The following is a 15,874-nucleotide window of genomic DNA, read 5'->3' on the forward strand; positions in this document are numbered from 1 at the left end:
CTTCTTCTCCGTCTTCTTCCTCTAGTTCGGCTTCATCGCTAAGTTCGACGACGTCACGGCGAGCGCCAGTCAAGCGTTGGAGGATTCAGGATTTCGTGACTGATCCTCGGGCTAAGAGGAGAAGAGTGAATTCTTCTTCATCTTCAGACCAGGACTGTCGTATCCCAGTCAGCAGGAAAGTCTAGAAGTCAGATACCGCTGGCAAAATCAACGTTGGGGGCAAAAAGTGCAACAAAGAATAGAATGCAGGTTCCAGTTTCGCCCGTAAGGCTGTTTAAAATACGGACAAAGGATGATAAGGCTCCTATTAAAAGAACAAAGAATAGAGAGTTGGCAACCTCGTCTTATACGTTGGTGGAAGGCGTTGTCCACCTGGATGAAAGATCGAGGCCGAATTCTCCAACGGTTATTGGAAACGATAGCAATCCTAATAGAGACGAAGTTAGCTCAGTTTCAAGGGAGCCTTCATCTTGGAGGTCTAGACGAGATTCTCGCTCTAGATCCGTGAGCAGAGAAAGAGTAAGGCGTACTCATTCTCCTGTTGACTATTCGGGATCGAGCCGGCGGCAGCCATCAGAGATCAAAGAGGCCGCGGCCGTAGGGGCAGGCGGCAGCGAAATTCCCGGCTGTTTGTCAGAGTATAGGGGTGAGATAACATCCCCTGTGGCGGAGCACAGTATGTTAGAGCCAGAGGAAGGAGAAAACCAAGAGTTTCTGGCCTCGTATGCTTAGGTGATTGATTTGATTCGTCAATTCAATAACCTTTCGGAGAAGACAGAAACACCTGCCAGTATACTTCCTCCGGGGATTGACATGGTATTTGGATTGAAAAAGGATACCAAGGTGTCGTATGAATTGCCTTGTTCAAGTCATGTGGACTCTGTTTTATAACACGTAAATGCACAGATTGCAGGAAGAGATAATTCCTGGAGATCTAATAGATCATTTAAATTTATTCCTCCAATGATGAAACAAAGGAAATATTATATGACACCGATGGTCCCTTTGCTGTCTAGGCAAGTGAACCCTAATGTGGTAAGGTTAAGGCCTGGATTAACCTTAGATCAGGTTAAAATGGAGTGCCCTATGATGACTTACCAAGAGGGTGCTACGTTAAAAGCAACAGCTTCTTCTGTCTTCCAGACTGCTTCTTGGTTAGATCTTTGGTCAACAGCAGTGGCAAAGATTACATCCTCAGAAGTGACAAGAAAGGTAGTGGATGGATCATTGTTCATTAGATTACTACAATCAGGTTCCAAAGCGATTGCGTACTTGACAAACTTTAGTGCCAATGTTTGGGCAAATATCCTGTTAATGAGGAGAGGTGCAGCGTTGGCTAGACTAAGGCACACTGTTGATTTAGATTCCCTGTTAGCGATGAGGAATGGGGATATCTTAGAGTCGCAATTGCTGTTGCCAGAGGTCATACTGGAAGAGGCTATAGATAGGAGAAGGATGGACACTAACGATAGATTGGTACAGCAGTCAGTTAGGAAAACGTCTAACAGTCAAGCTGCCTCTATGGAGGTAAGGCAACAGCAAATACCTCGGAAGAAGACATTGAGACATAACATCTCTAATAGAGCAACAAGACCCTCTTCCCCAAAGAGGTTATTTCATCGGCCCTTTCACAATAGAAACAACAGAGGAAGGGGGATTAGGGGAAGAGGGAGAGGCTCAAGAAGATAGGATGGGCGCCTCTCATCACTCAGCCACACCAGGGGGGGGGTTGCCTGGCAAATCACTGGAAGGTGTGGCAGGAACTGGGAGCAGAGCAGTGGGTGGTAGATGTTCTCAGGGTCGGGTATTTGATTCCGTTCGAGGTAACCCCACCCCTGACAGAACAGCCATTACCTCACCTCGCTTATGCTCAGGAATCTCAGAAGGCCATTATTCTGCAAGAGGAAGTGAAGAAGATGATGGAAAAAGGGGCTGTGGAACAAGTATCCATTCCGTCAAAGGGGTTTTACAGTAGGATTTTCCTGGTACCCAAAGCCAGTGGGGAGTGGAAGACAGTAATAGACCTGTCAACATTGAATCTGTTTATAAGAAAAACCAGTTTCAAAATGGAAACTCCAAAAATGGTTCTACAAGCAGTCAGGATCAAGGACTTTATGCTGACAGTCGATCTGAAGGATGCATACTTTCAGATACCAGTCCATCAGTCTTCAAGGAAATTTCTCCGCTTCAGTCTTGCAGAGAAAGGTTTCGAATTCAAAGTCCTGTGCTTCGGATTGACAACGTCTCCTCAAGCTTTTACAAGTGTTCACTCGTGTCGACATGGGCGCATGCTCAGGGGATCAGGCTAATAAGATATCTAGACGATTGGCTGGTGATAGCGAAGTCCAGAGAGAAATTACTCAGGGACAGGGCGACCCTCCTGCAGGAGAAGTCGCAGTTGGATCCAAGTCAACGTTTGGAGTATCTGGGAATTCTTATAGACACAATAAAAGCCAAAGTATTCCCGACATACCAGAGAATAGAGAAATGCAAACAAGTGGTGAATGCCTTTCTGGGAAAACAAACACAGCTAGCAAGGCAGTGGCAGGTAGTACTGGGAATCCTAACTTCCTTGGAGAAGCTAGTACCACAAGGGAGGCTACACCTTCGATCTCTACAATGGAGGATGAAGGAGGTTTGGTCACCAGTAGTAGATCACCCGTATGAGCAAATTCCCTTGTCAGCAGAAGTGAGGAAAGACTTCCTGTGATGGGTGAACGACGACAATCTGACAGTGGGTGTCCCCCTTCAACAACCCTCCCCAGACCTCTTGCTGTTCTCAGATGCATCACTAGAAGGCTGGGGAGTCCATATGGAGGAGTTGATGGTGTCAGCAAAATGGAGTTGCGAGGACAGAGAACTCCATTTAAACGTGCTGGAGTTAAAAGCAGCATTTCTAGCTCTACAGGAATTCAGGGAGAGAGTGAAGGGACATTCAGTGGTATTGATGTCAGACAACACCACAGTAGTAGCTTATATAAACAAACAAGGAGGCCTAGTTACTTGGCAGTTACATGTGATGACAGTTCGACTTCATCAGTGGGCTGTAGAGAACCTAGTAGACATCAGGGCCAGATATATTCCACAGGGATCAGATACTGGGAACGGAGTGGTCCTTGCACCAACAGGTAGTGGACAGGATGCTCATGTTGTGATAAAGGCCGATCATAGACCTATTCGCAACCAGGTACAACAAAAAGTTGGAAGTGTATTGTTCGGTAGTCCCAGACGTAGAGGCAGTAGCAGAAGATTCGCTACAACACCCTTGGGACAATCTGGACGTGTATGCATTTCCTCCATTTTGTCTAATCTGTTAGGTTCTGAACAGGGTAATGCGGTCTCAGAACCTCAAAATGACCCTGGTAGCTCCTTTGTGTCCAAAGGCAGAGTGGTTTCCAGACCTGCTGGAACTCCTAATAGACATGCCTAGAGTTAAACCCATGGAGCAACCTACTATGTCAGCCGCACATGGAGAGGTACCACCAGTTGGTGAAGTCCCTATCGCTTCACGGGGGGAGACTGTCAAGTATCTCCTGCGAGCGAGAGGGTTTTCGCAAAAAGCAGCAACTCAGATGGCAGGAAATATCAGAAAAACATCTGCGGAAGTATACCAAGGAAAGTTGTCGGCATACTGTGATTGGTGTTGTAGAGGGAACTTGTCTCCACTCGGTACCATTATTCAGCAGTTAGCAGACTTTCTGGTATATCTCAGGACAGAAACGCATATGTCTGTATCTGCAGCGAAGGGGTGCAGGGCTGCTCTAGCCTTAGTCTTACAAATGGAAGGAGTGGACATTTCGTCTTCATGGGAGTTGGCCATGCTGATGAAGAGCTTTGAACAGTCATGTCCACCGAAGGAACTAAAAGCCCCAGATTGGGATCTGACCATGGTACTGAGTAGTCTGACAAAACCCCCCTACGAACCACTAAGTCAGTCCATAGATAGGAGCCTGACCCTAAAGACAGTCTTCTTATTGGCCCTAGCTTCAACCAAAAGGGTGGGGGAGCTACATGGCCTGTCATATCTCATAAAGCACTCGAGAGGTTGGAAGTCAATGGTATTCGATTTTGTTCCAGAATTCGTGGCCAAGACTCAAAGCCCAGCAATAATGGACGGCAGATTCAACTCCTTTTCCATACCTTCCTTGGTAGACTTTGTAGACAATGACAAAGATGAGATGCTTCTGTGCCCTGTCAGGGTAATAAGAGAGTACTTAAGAAGTACAAGGCACCTTAGGCCGGGGTGCTGGAGGTTGTTCGTAAGTACAGAACGGAACAAGAAGGAAGTGTCCAGGAATACAATATCGTTTTGGCTAATGGAGACGATCAGGAATGCCTACGTGACAGAAGACAAGGGGTCAAATAGCCGGGAGAGGGCTAGAGCTCATGACATCAGAGGCTTGAGCACTTCTTTGGTATTTAAGAAGAATATGTCTGTGGAGAGAATTCTGAAAGCTGGTGTTTGGAAACGCCAAACAACTTTCACCTCATTTTATTTAAAAGATGTTGTGCATAGATCCTTGGACACTTTTTCCTTGGTTCCAGTGGTGGCGGCCCAACAAGTGATATAGCTCATCCAGTACCCCTGGTGGGTCAGTTTGTGTCTAGTCTAAGATGAAGGTATGAAAGTAGAATGAATGGGATGACTGGTCTTTTTTCTTTACTACTTTCTTTCTACTCCTTTAACTACGGGCAGTATGAAGGAGAGTACCATCATATGATGGAATGGACTAGATGCAGGTGGTCAGCCATACTGTGAAGTTATCTTAGGTTATAGTATACTTTTAAGTAGCAACACACCCCTCTCGGTAATGGGGAAGAGAGGGGTGAGGGTGGATCCAGATACAAGGTACAAGAGTAGTTTATGAGAAGGGAAGCTTCTATGTTCTCCCATAATGTGTAAACCATAGAATGGTATCAGCACCCAGTGAGGGAAACCAATAGATTCGCTTATATCTTTGGTTCTAGGTTCATTGTCCATTCTCTTGGAATTCCCCTAATATTCGGAAATGGATAAGGTGGCAAACTTCTAGTCAGTTATAGAGACTTACCTCCCTCCAATAAGTAAGTTTATCTTAATGTTAAGACCGAAGGTTTGTTCTGTATATGAACAAATACCAAATTTGTATTTTTCATAACTAACAAACCTGATGTCTTAGCAGGTAAAGGCCCACCTCGAACCACCCCTCTAGCAGTCTAAACTGGGTTAGAAATATAACTGGTGGGTCACAGGATGCCAATGGTATTCTGGGTATACATGCCCCGTGACCTGGTATAGATGCCAATAGTCCCTGGATCTCACAAGTGTAATTTTAATTCTACCGGTTTCCAGCTTGGCGCTAGTAAATCCTAATGTTAAGACCTCAGGTTTGTTAGTTATGAAAAATACAAATTAGTTACAAATTTGGTATATTTTCTATATTTGTGGGTAAATATTTGTGGACTTTTCCATTTTTGTCAAAGTTTTCCAAATCAAATTAATAAGAAAACATATGGCTTAACGTGGAGTTAAATCTGAAGCTAAATAGGGAGAACTGTGGTAGATCCTTCATCTACCCGACTATGTTTGGACCAGTTTTTGAGGCAGAACTATTCTGTGGAGCTGGACCATGTATTCCAAGGGGGGCCTGGTTCTAGGAATAGAACTCTGCATTCTGTCCAGTTTGCCCATAATGTGATTAAGATGGGGACAATTCGTATTATTGTAATACTCTTTGTTCTAGCAAGCTGGTTCTGCTTATACTTGGGCCATACTAATCATGTTATGCCATCCGCTTTTGGGGTAGGGTAGGGATGTGGGCATTTGGGAGTCATTTCTCACTTGTGCCACAGGCGGAGGATTTAACTTCGCGAAGGGCCAATGATATCTTTTTACGATTTTTTTTCTTTTTTTCTTTTTTTTTCTCTATCCAATACATTATAAATACTGAACTTCATGATTTGAGTACCCCTGGGCCCCATGATGGAAAAACTCTGGCACAGTTGATGAATATTGGCATATCACTTCTGAATACCCTTGGTACAGCCTCAAGCAATGAAAATGCTACAAAGGAACACCCAGTTCCAAGTAAAATAAAGCCAGAACACCAATTAGGGTGCATAAAAAGTAAAAAAGAAACAAACAAAAATCAATTGGTAAACTCCAGTATCATAACAATGGAACCATATATAATGAGCAATAATTCTGAATTAGAGACAAGTAATCTTCCCATCAATACAGAAAAATATAACTTTCCTAATAGATACGCAATGTATGTAAAACAAGGACCAAAAAGAAACTGAAATTACTGATTAATCCCACATTGGTACATTTTGATGACCTCTCTGGACCCGGTAACTGGGCAAGATTTCTAGTGCTCAAAACTGACAACAAAATCTCAGCAGTGATACTAGAAAACAAATTATTCAACATATATCCAACACAGGACATGGATTGTAGACACATCAAAGACAATGAATGGCTAATCCAAGTAACCAACAAAAAGCAGTCCACTACCTTTTTAAGTATAACAGAAATAAATAATATAAAAGTAACAATTACAAGCCACGAAACATTGAATTATGTACAGGGTACAGTCGTCCTAACCAACCACGAACAAGAACTTTCTTCAAAACAACTAATACTAGACTCCTTAAAATTTATATATAACAATATTCATGATCCAGAAGTATACTCAATTCCAAGTTATATATAACAATATTCATGATCCAGAAGTATACTCAATTCCAAGTAAGAAAGACAAGAATGAAAATATCAACATTGCCAAAATAAAATTCACAGGCCAAGACCTCCCATTTTAAATCAAAATTCTTGGGCAAAATAGAGAAGTTCTTTTTTATTCTAAAACTACTACAATGTACACAGTGCTCAAGGTATAGACACATACAAAAAATGCCGTAATAAGGCTATATGTGCAGTCTGCGCATCTGATAACCATACCACTAATTGGACCTGTAACCACCCAAAATGTATTAATTGTGGGCTAGCCCATCACGCGAAATCTAAAGAATACTAATTTTACCAATACAACACACAACTTCAGTTGTTAATAAATAGGACAGGAATGTCAGTCATGGAAGCCAGACTTGAGCTAAAAGTAAGAGGAGTAAATAATCCATCCAAAAACCCCACTTCTTCAAATGTTACTAAAAATCAAGACATCAATCAGCACAGTAACAAACAATATAAACATAGAAACAAATTCTCATGGTAATAATGCTAAAACCCAAAATGAGCATAATATTATACCCACCAATACCACTACTAACATTACAGATTCAAATATCCATGAAAAAGTATTGCCAATGGAAGTGGAATCAAATAATAACAGTAATAACCGAACTGACAAGAAAAGAATACTGGAACGAACGCCACCAAAGGGAAAAATAATCGAATATTGATAATTACAGTCAATGTAAAGAAGCACCAGCTACAGCAGAAGAACATTTTAAAAAAGACATTGTGTTAACCTCATCACAAGTGGACATAAATAGTTATGCTCAGTCCCAATCATACAACCAACATTTGGACAGTAAAGAATCAGTTAATCACTCATTACAATTCCCAAAGGACAATACTAATTATAGCATTCCCATATATAATACTAATGAAAATCATACCATTAAACCAAACTAAAATACAGCTTTCACACCCCAACCATCCACAAAACCCAAATACTCTGCTAATAACAAGAAAGCAAATAACCCCTCAAACCAGCACTCCTTATCACTACAGAAAAGGACCAATAGAATTTGATCAAATACTTCTGAACCAATAGCTAACAACACTAAACATACTTTGTCTTGTGGTTGTAATGAGTGCTTCACAGGTATTTAAAACCAACTAGCCACCAAGACAGAGGACACAATACAAAAATGTATAGACAATTTTATTAAATTAAGGGAATGCCCTTTAACACACCCAACATGAGAATGAATTATGTTCTAAATCCTTAAAATACAAAAAGGGAATTATAACTCAAAAACAGACTTATTAATATTTAATTATGAAAAACATACAATTGCTGAATCTAATAACCAACATACAAATACAACAATTAAAAAACCACAGATCAATTCAAATGCATATAAACTTTGAGGCAAAGTGAAATTAGCAATCAAAAGACAGAATTTAACACAAATTCCTCTAAATAATGGAATCTAAATTTATTCAATGGAACATTGAATTACAAAGAATCCTATGAGACCATAACCCAATATGTATATGCCTACAACACAGGATCTAACCCTACAAACATTCGACAGTACAAAATTGCTTGTTATTCACCAACTGACAGTGGAAAACTAGGCACAGCAATGTATGTTCATAATAGTATTGCTTATTAATTTGTACACATACCATCATAATCATATAACGGCTGTCAAATTATATATGCAGGATAAAAATATGATCACGATGTGTAATTTATACAACCAATCAAGTTTTAATTAGAGTTTCAGTGATCTACCAGCATTAATCTTCATAAACCCTTACTTATAGTAGGAGATTTTAATGCTCATAATCCCTTTTGGGATAACAATTACCCTGCTGACGCACCAGGAACAAACATTGAGAAATACGTATTGGAGCATGACCTGTGCTACCTAAATGAAAGTGATGTGCCAGCCTACTTCTATCCACTTAACATTTTCTTCAGTAGATATCTCGCTGTGCTCAGTCTACTTACTTTCTGAAAGACTTGAGTGGAATGTCCTGGATGACTCGTATACCAGTGACCACTTCCTCATAGTCCTTAATTACTTAAATAATTTAATATTGCCACCTGTAAAATATACTATCCAAAAAGCAGATTGGGACATTGACAATCAACATACCAGAAATATACTACCATTTCTGCATAATTAAAACCACAATACAACATATGAATTCTTCACAGATTTCAAAATAAATGCTGCTGGTAAAAGCATACCTAAAACAAGGCCACACCCAAATGAAATCCCCTGTCCCATGGTGGACTTCAACCTTACCAAGTTTAAGTAAAACCAAACACGTTAAGTCGAAATCTTAGCAGACTTAAGACACGGCTCAAAGCCCTTAACAAATTGCCCAACCATACAAATATTCTAAACAAGGTAGTAGTAATCAACATAACATATAACAATCAATTGTATTAAACCATTATATAATAGATATAATGCCAAATTCCAAAAACTTGTAATATCTTAGAAAATATCATCATGGAAAAATTATGTATCAAGCTTGTCAAAAATACATCTACGAAAGATATATGGCAAAAAATAAGAAAAATTAATGGAAAATATATGAAACCTAAGAAATGCAATAAACTAAAATGGGAAACTATATCATGACCCATATGAAATCTCAATAGGGAAACACTTTGAAAACGTAAGTGCCTGCTCCAATCTAAATGAACATTTTTGAAATATAAGAACACAAGGGGAAAATACTATACTCAATTTTGAAACTATTGAAGATCTAGAATATAATTATGCATTTAATGTGGATGAATTAAACAATGCTCTAGATTCATATCATCCATCGACCCCTGGCCATGATAAAATATCATTGAAAGTGATACAAAGAGCAGCCCCCATCTGGATGATTTTTTTTTTTCCCCCAGATATAAATGATTTTTTGAAGAAAAAATTTTTTCCGCTTCCGCACTCACTCTGAAACACCTTTGGCACACGGGAGACCATTTTTTTTATACCGCTTCGGCGTAAGAGGGTTAATGAGTTTCGACAGAGGATAGGCGAAAGTTGCTTTCCCGAGCTCTCTCTTGAACTTCAACCAGTCTTCTATATCATGAAGCGATTGTTTAGCCGTCTTAGAAAGTAGAAGCTTTGGGAGAAGAGGATTGAAATTCTTCCTTCTCATCAGGAAGATAGAAGCAGGCGACCTGGGAGCGGCTGCTACGAAGTAATCCGGGTACATGTCTAGAAGGTAGCGTAAAAGCTTAGAATAGCACAAGAGAGGAATAGAGTCCGTTTCTAAGTCCTCTTTGTCATCCGAAGAGATAGGCGACAGAGAGGGTTCTTGATTCAACTCATTGTTCTTCGGACATTGTTTGCCTTCTTTCATCCAGTTCTTCAGCTCCTGCAATTGTCAACGAAGAGGAACTAAATTCTCGTCTACTTGAGTTGAAGTCGTAGCAACTGGGGTTGTGGACTTCGACATGATTGACACCGGAGGTCTCGCGCCAGTCGAATTATCTGTCGCATGCGAAGTCGAAGGTAAACTTTTGACAGCTTGATTAGTCGAAGATCTCTGCAGACTCAGAATCGGTCGTTCCACAATCGAGTTGAAGGCGGCTGTCGCTGTCGTGAGAATCCGAGGCGAAGTCCATGTAGCTACGCTAGACAACGGGCGAGGGTTGTCTACTTCTCTATTCCTCTTCACAGGAGGTGGAGAGAACACCTCTTCAGTCGAACGTCTCTTCAACGGACGTGAGGCTGAAGAATCACGCAACTTACGACATCTAACTGGCAACGAATTGCTTGACTCTGTTTATAACTGATTACTGAACGACACACCTTTCCAGTGGTGTTTAGTCAAATCCTGCTGTCGCACCACAGGATCGATGGAGGAAGCGACTGTCTGTGGGCAAACCCCGACAGTCTCCCTTGGACCTCTGGTATGTCTTCTCCCTGAGGCGGGGGAGCGGGACAGGGACCTTCATCTAGGAGAACTATTGGGACAAACAGTCACCCTCTCAGATTGCACTGCACTGACACTTGTCACTTCACTAGAAGTATTTTCCAAGAAAGATTTTACAGATAAACCTAAGTGGATAACAGTATTAGCTAATACATCAAATTTCTTTTCAAATTTAGACTCGAGGCTGGCAATGGTGTCGGGAGAAACTCCACGGAAAGTTGGCAAGGGAGTTACAGGTACAGGAGTAGGAGGACTCAAGATCGGAGACATAATAAGAGGAGAAGAAGAAGGAATAGGAACAGGTGTTTCGATAGAGGAAGCAGAAGAAGCTATACTAGTCTTACTTTCAGCTCTGAGAGCCGCCTTCCTCTTCCTATCCTTAATTACCTTCCCCTAGTGAGAAGCAAAAACTTGCCACTGTTGTTTGCTCCAATCCTTGCATTCATCACAAGTAGACTCTGTAGAGCACTCACAACCCCTACATTTAATACTTAGTGTGCAAATCATATATTGATTTAGCTAACCTAGTTTTGCTCCCTCCAGCGCAAAACTTAACTCCTGAAGGACTAGAGTCCGACATGATGGTAAAGCCATAAAATTGCAGAAAAGAAATTCAGCTAACTAGCTTCACCGATATTGGTAAGATATACTTCTCAACAAATGAAGAAAATGTCTGCACCGACCACTGATGTTCACCAGAAGCCAGCAGAGAACGAATTGATGTTACCTGGGCAGTTGTACCTGTAGCTCCCTCAAGTGGAGGGAGATGATGTCACCTACATCAGCGATGGCTGCGGAAGTTTTGAATCTACTGTCTGCCATTCATAGGGAACCTACAGCTGTATAATTGTTCGGTAAGACTGCAATAAAATAGTCAATTCAGATTGATGTTTGCCAGATAAGAAAGCCTTCTTTGAACTGCTCACCTCTGCTGGCACCTGTTCTTTCAAGACTTCCTGTTATTGTGAGCGAATAAGAAAACCAGCAAAGAGTTCCAAAAGAGTCATCAGGTATTTAACACATGAAAGGATTTACCATCACAACAACATAAACATTATGCTGGGTTACATTTCAAGAGCAAATGACATTTATAAAATATACAATACATAATTTATTACCGGGTAACAAAAAGATTTACCCAAAGAGAAGAAAGGAACATTGTAAAATATAATTAAAAGAAACAAGGAACCAAGAAACATTATTCTTACAAATTAAAAATTTTTTTCTTAGGTTTTCAAACCAGATTTCATATAGGAACAAACCCACCTCTGCCATCCCACTTTGAAGCTAATCAACCTTTGAGAACATAGACTAGTCAGGCCAGAGCCTTAAATGTTGTAGGTAGACCGAGAGAAGGTGGTCATCATGTCCCAGGCCTACCTGCATTATTCTTTTGTTTTCTTTGTCAGTCACAGCCACCTGCAAAGGAAATTCCCAACATATGAAAATCTACAGTTTGTATACCTTGGAAAATACAAATTACTTTTAAATTTGTCTCATTATAGAGTTTTCTTATTGAATCAGTATTAAGAGGGGTTTATGTATTTTAATTGTTTATGCCATTGGAAAATAGTTGGTTAAATATCATTTTTCTTTCCAGATCGAGGGTCCTTGTATAATGTTGACATGGATCTTGAAAGAGAGGTAATTTTTATATTCAAGTTTGACATTGTTTTTAATTTACAGTAGCTTTTTTGGTGTAATTTTGATGCACCATTGCACTTTCTTAGCTTGTTTTTTTTTAAACTGAAAACCTTGGTTGTGAGGTTTTTTAAGATTGCTTTTATGAGTAATTTAGAATTTTTTTTTTGTCTTGTTTGCTTTTGTATTGTTGCAGAAAGGTTAAATTTTTATTAAAGGAGAAATTTTGTTATTGAATGCTTTCTAAGTATAAATGACAGTTGCTGTTTTTATTTTTGAACAATCTTATTGATTCAAGTGTTCAGTACTATATATAAGACCATTTTTTCCATAACTTAAATTATTAGCAGAGAAAGTAGATGGCTTTCATAACTTTGTTTTTACAATTTGCAAACCATTGTTCATATAAACCATACACTCAGATTTGATTTGACAAGTAAGTTTAGTATACATTTAACAAAAAACGATTGTTCAGTGTTTTAAGGTGTGGGAATGCCATGAATTATCTTGAATTACTTTTAAATTATTGAGACTTGGAAAAATTCCTGCTTCTAAAGTCTTGTGGCAAAATTTGATTTTGCAAGGTATTTAATTACAGTCAAACACATTGTATGTATGTGTGACAAATAATACAAGTAAAATGTGCTGTGGCTGTCTACTGAAATTACTTCTCTGGTAGCTTGTTAAAGTGGTAAATATGTATCCATTTTTGTCATATGTTTTGCAAGTGTTGGTTTTGTGTGTGTGGATATTTGAGCCAATTTCAAAATCAGATAGGCTGTCAGAAAGAGAAACAAAAATGCAATTAATCTTTTATAAAAGTATATTCAAATGTGCTTTAATGTATGTGTCAGTTTCAGTACATACTAAGTGGAGTATTGGGAAGAGGATAAAAAATTATAATTTTCAACTAATCAGTGGATGTGATATCTTTACTTTTTGATCAACAATGCATTTGATCTATATAACTTGAAATGGGAGCAAAAATACAATTTTTTGTATTGTATGCAATTTTTAACAAATTTTCTTTGTTTATATTTTAAAAATGTTGTTCCTTTACCCCCAGAAAATATTTTTTTTATTTCTTGTAGCATTTCCTTCCATGTTTGGCACCCATACTTGTATTTTTGTAGACATGATTAATTTTAAGAAAACCCTGGTGTCTCAAAAAATTATTGTTTTCCTTTTAACCCTTAAACGCCGAGTGGACGTATTTTACGTCGACATTTTGTGTCTCTCGGGTGCCGACTGGACGTATTTTACGTCGACATATAAAAGTTTTTTTAAAAATTTGCGGAAAAATACTTATAGGCCTACCAGCCGAAAACTCTTGAATCACGCGCCTTGGGGGATGCTGGGAGTTCACGGATCAAGGTGTTGTTTTGTTTACAATCGTTACGCAGGCACGCAAGCACGAGTTTCTTTCTTGCCGCACTAAAAATGTATCGGTGACACATCTCGGAAATTATTTCGTCACTTTGACATAATTTTTGTACCATTTTAAAATTAGCTGTTACATAGAGTATTATATAAAAATGTGCGCATTTTTATGTAGAATACAACTAAAAAATATTCATGATTGTAGCTTTTATCAGTTTTGAGATATTTTCATATAAATAACGATGTGCCAAAATTTCAACCTTCAGTCAAATTTGACTCTGCCGAAATGGTCGAAAAACGCAATTGTAAGATAAAACTCTTATATTTTAGTAATATTCAATCATTTACCTTCATTTTGCAACAAATTGGAAGTCTCTAGCACAATATTTCGATTTATGGTGAATTTATGAAAAAACTTTTTCCTTACGTCCGCGCGGTAACTCTTCCAAAAAAATCATACATGCGATTGTGGTAATGTTTGCACCATTTTATAATTAGCCATTACATAAAGTTTTATATATGGAAATGTGCGCAATTTCATGCACAATACAACGAAAAACAACCTATGGTTGTAGCTTTTATCAGTTTTGAAATATTTTCATATAAAAAATGTGACAAATTTTCAACCTTTGGTCAACTTTGACTCTACCGATATGGTCGAAAAACGCAATTGTAAGCTAAAACTCTTATATTTCTAGTAATATTCAATCATTTACCTTCATTTTGCAACAAATTGGAAAAGTCTAGCACAATATTTCGATTTATGGTGAATTTATGAAAAAAATAAAATTTTCTTTAGGTCCACGCGTTAACTCTTAACGAAAATATCATACGTGCGATTGTGGTAATGTTTGTACCATTTTAAATTAGCCGTTACATAAAGTTTTATATATGAAAACGTGCACAATTTCATGTTGAATACAACAATAAATAATTGAAGGTTGTAGCTTTCTCATTTTTTAAATATTTACATATAAATCACGATAAATAGAAAAAAAACCACGTTCGGTCAACTTTGACTACCGAAATGGTCGAAAAACGCAATTGTAAGCTAAAACTCTTACAGTCTAGTAATATTCTGTCATTTATCTTCATCTTGAAACAAATTCGAAGTCTCTAGCACAATATTTAGATTTATGGTGAATTTTAAAAGAAAAACTTTCCTTCCCTCTGCGCTTCTTTGGATTCTCCGAAACACAAATCTCCGAAATGTGTACGTCCCATTCTCGGAATATTTGCTCAGTTTTCATATAGGCATTTCATAGAGTTTTATATATGAAAATGTGTGCAATTTCTTGTAGAATAAAATGAAAAATATTTGAAGGTTGTAGCTTTTCTAATTTTTGAAATAATTGCATATAAAAAAATATATATAAAATTCTACATCCGGTCAACTTTAACTCGTCAGATATGGTCAAAAACTGCAATTGTAAGCTAATACTCTTACAGTATAGTAATATTCAATCATTTGTCTTAATTTTGAAAGAAATTGGAAGTCTCTAGGACAATATTTAGATTTATGGTGAATTTTTGAAAAAAATATTTGTTTACGTCCGCGCATTACGAATTCATGCATTATTTTGTGATAATATTTTCTCGTGTTGCTTTTGCTTTTATCGTTTTATTACAATGTGTTATATACCAAAACATGATCGCAATTTAGTGTACATTACAACGAAAAAAAAGTAACTTGTTACCATTAACCGTTTTGCGCATAGCGTTATTTAAATACAATGTCTAAGAAAGTGGATTTCTTAGATAAAAGAAATTTTTTTCAACATAACTTTTTTGTGTTATTCAGAGTTTACAATGTTTCTAAGGGACAGGAGATGATGCGTGCAGAAATAATGAGAGAAAGAGGGTTACGACAAACCAGGGAGGATAATAGGGGACCAAATGAAATGCGTGGCTCACCATTTGGTGCAAGACCAGGCAGTTACCCTCCCCCACCAATGGTAGAAGGAAGAGACAGGTCACCGTTATGTTCACGATCTCCATCTAGGTAGGTGATTCTGTTTACTTGATCATCCTTATAAGATTTATGTCATGACCTCTTGAAAAGTTTCTTTGAAAAGTATAAACAAAAATTTGTCAATATATTTATAAGCCCCTTCCATCATGTGAATGTGTAGTAAATTTCAGAGATGTGGCATATTTTGCTAGATTATTTAATGTAGAAGTACTATCTTATTAGTAGAACAAATTTTGATAGAA

At 38.4% G+C, this 15,874-nt stretch overlaps 1 protein-coding gene across 1 annotated transcript in view; it reads left to right on the plus strand.

The window, feature by feature from the left end:
• The window catches only part of LOC135212188 (uncharacterized), a 218,018-nt gene that overhangs the window by 147,499 nt on the left and 54,645 nt on the right, over nucleotides 1-15,874 (plus strand). The window contains exons 12-13 of the mRNA XM_064245634.1: nucleotides 12,240-12,283; nucleotides 15,487-15,662. Coding sequence (XP_064101704.1) covers nucleotides 12,240-12,283; nucleotides 15,487-15,662 — 220 coding nt within the window. The remainder of the gene's footprint in view (nucleotides 1-12,239; nucleotides 12,284-15,486; nucleotides 15,663-15,874) is intronic.

Source organism: Macrobrachium nipponense, chromosome 40, assembly GCF_015104395.2.
Source record: "Macrobrachium nipponense isolate FS-2020 chromosome 40, ASM1510439v2, whole genome shotgun sequence".
In the NCBI taxonomy this organism is placed as follows: domain Eukaryota; kingdom Metazoa; phylum Arthropoda; class Malacostraca; order Decapoda; family Palaemonidae; genus Macrobrachium; species Macrobrachium nipponense.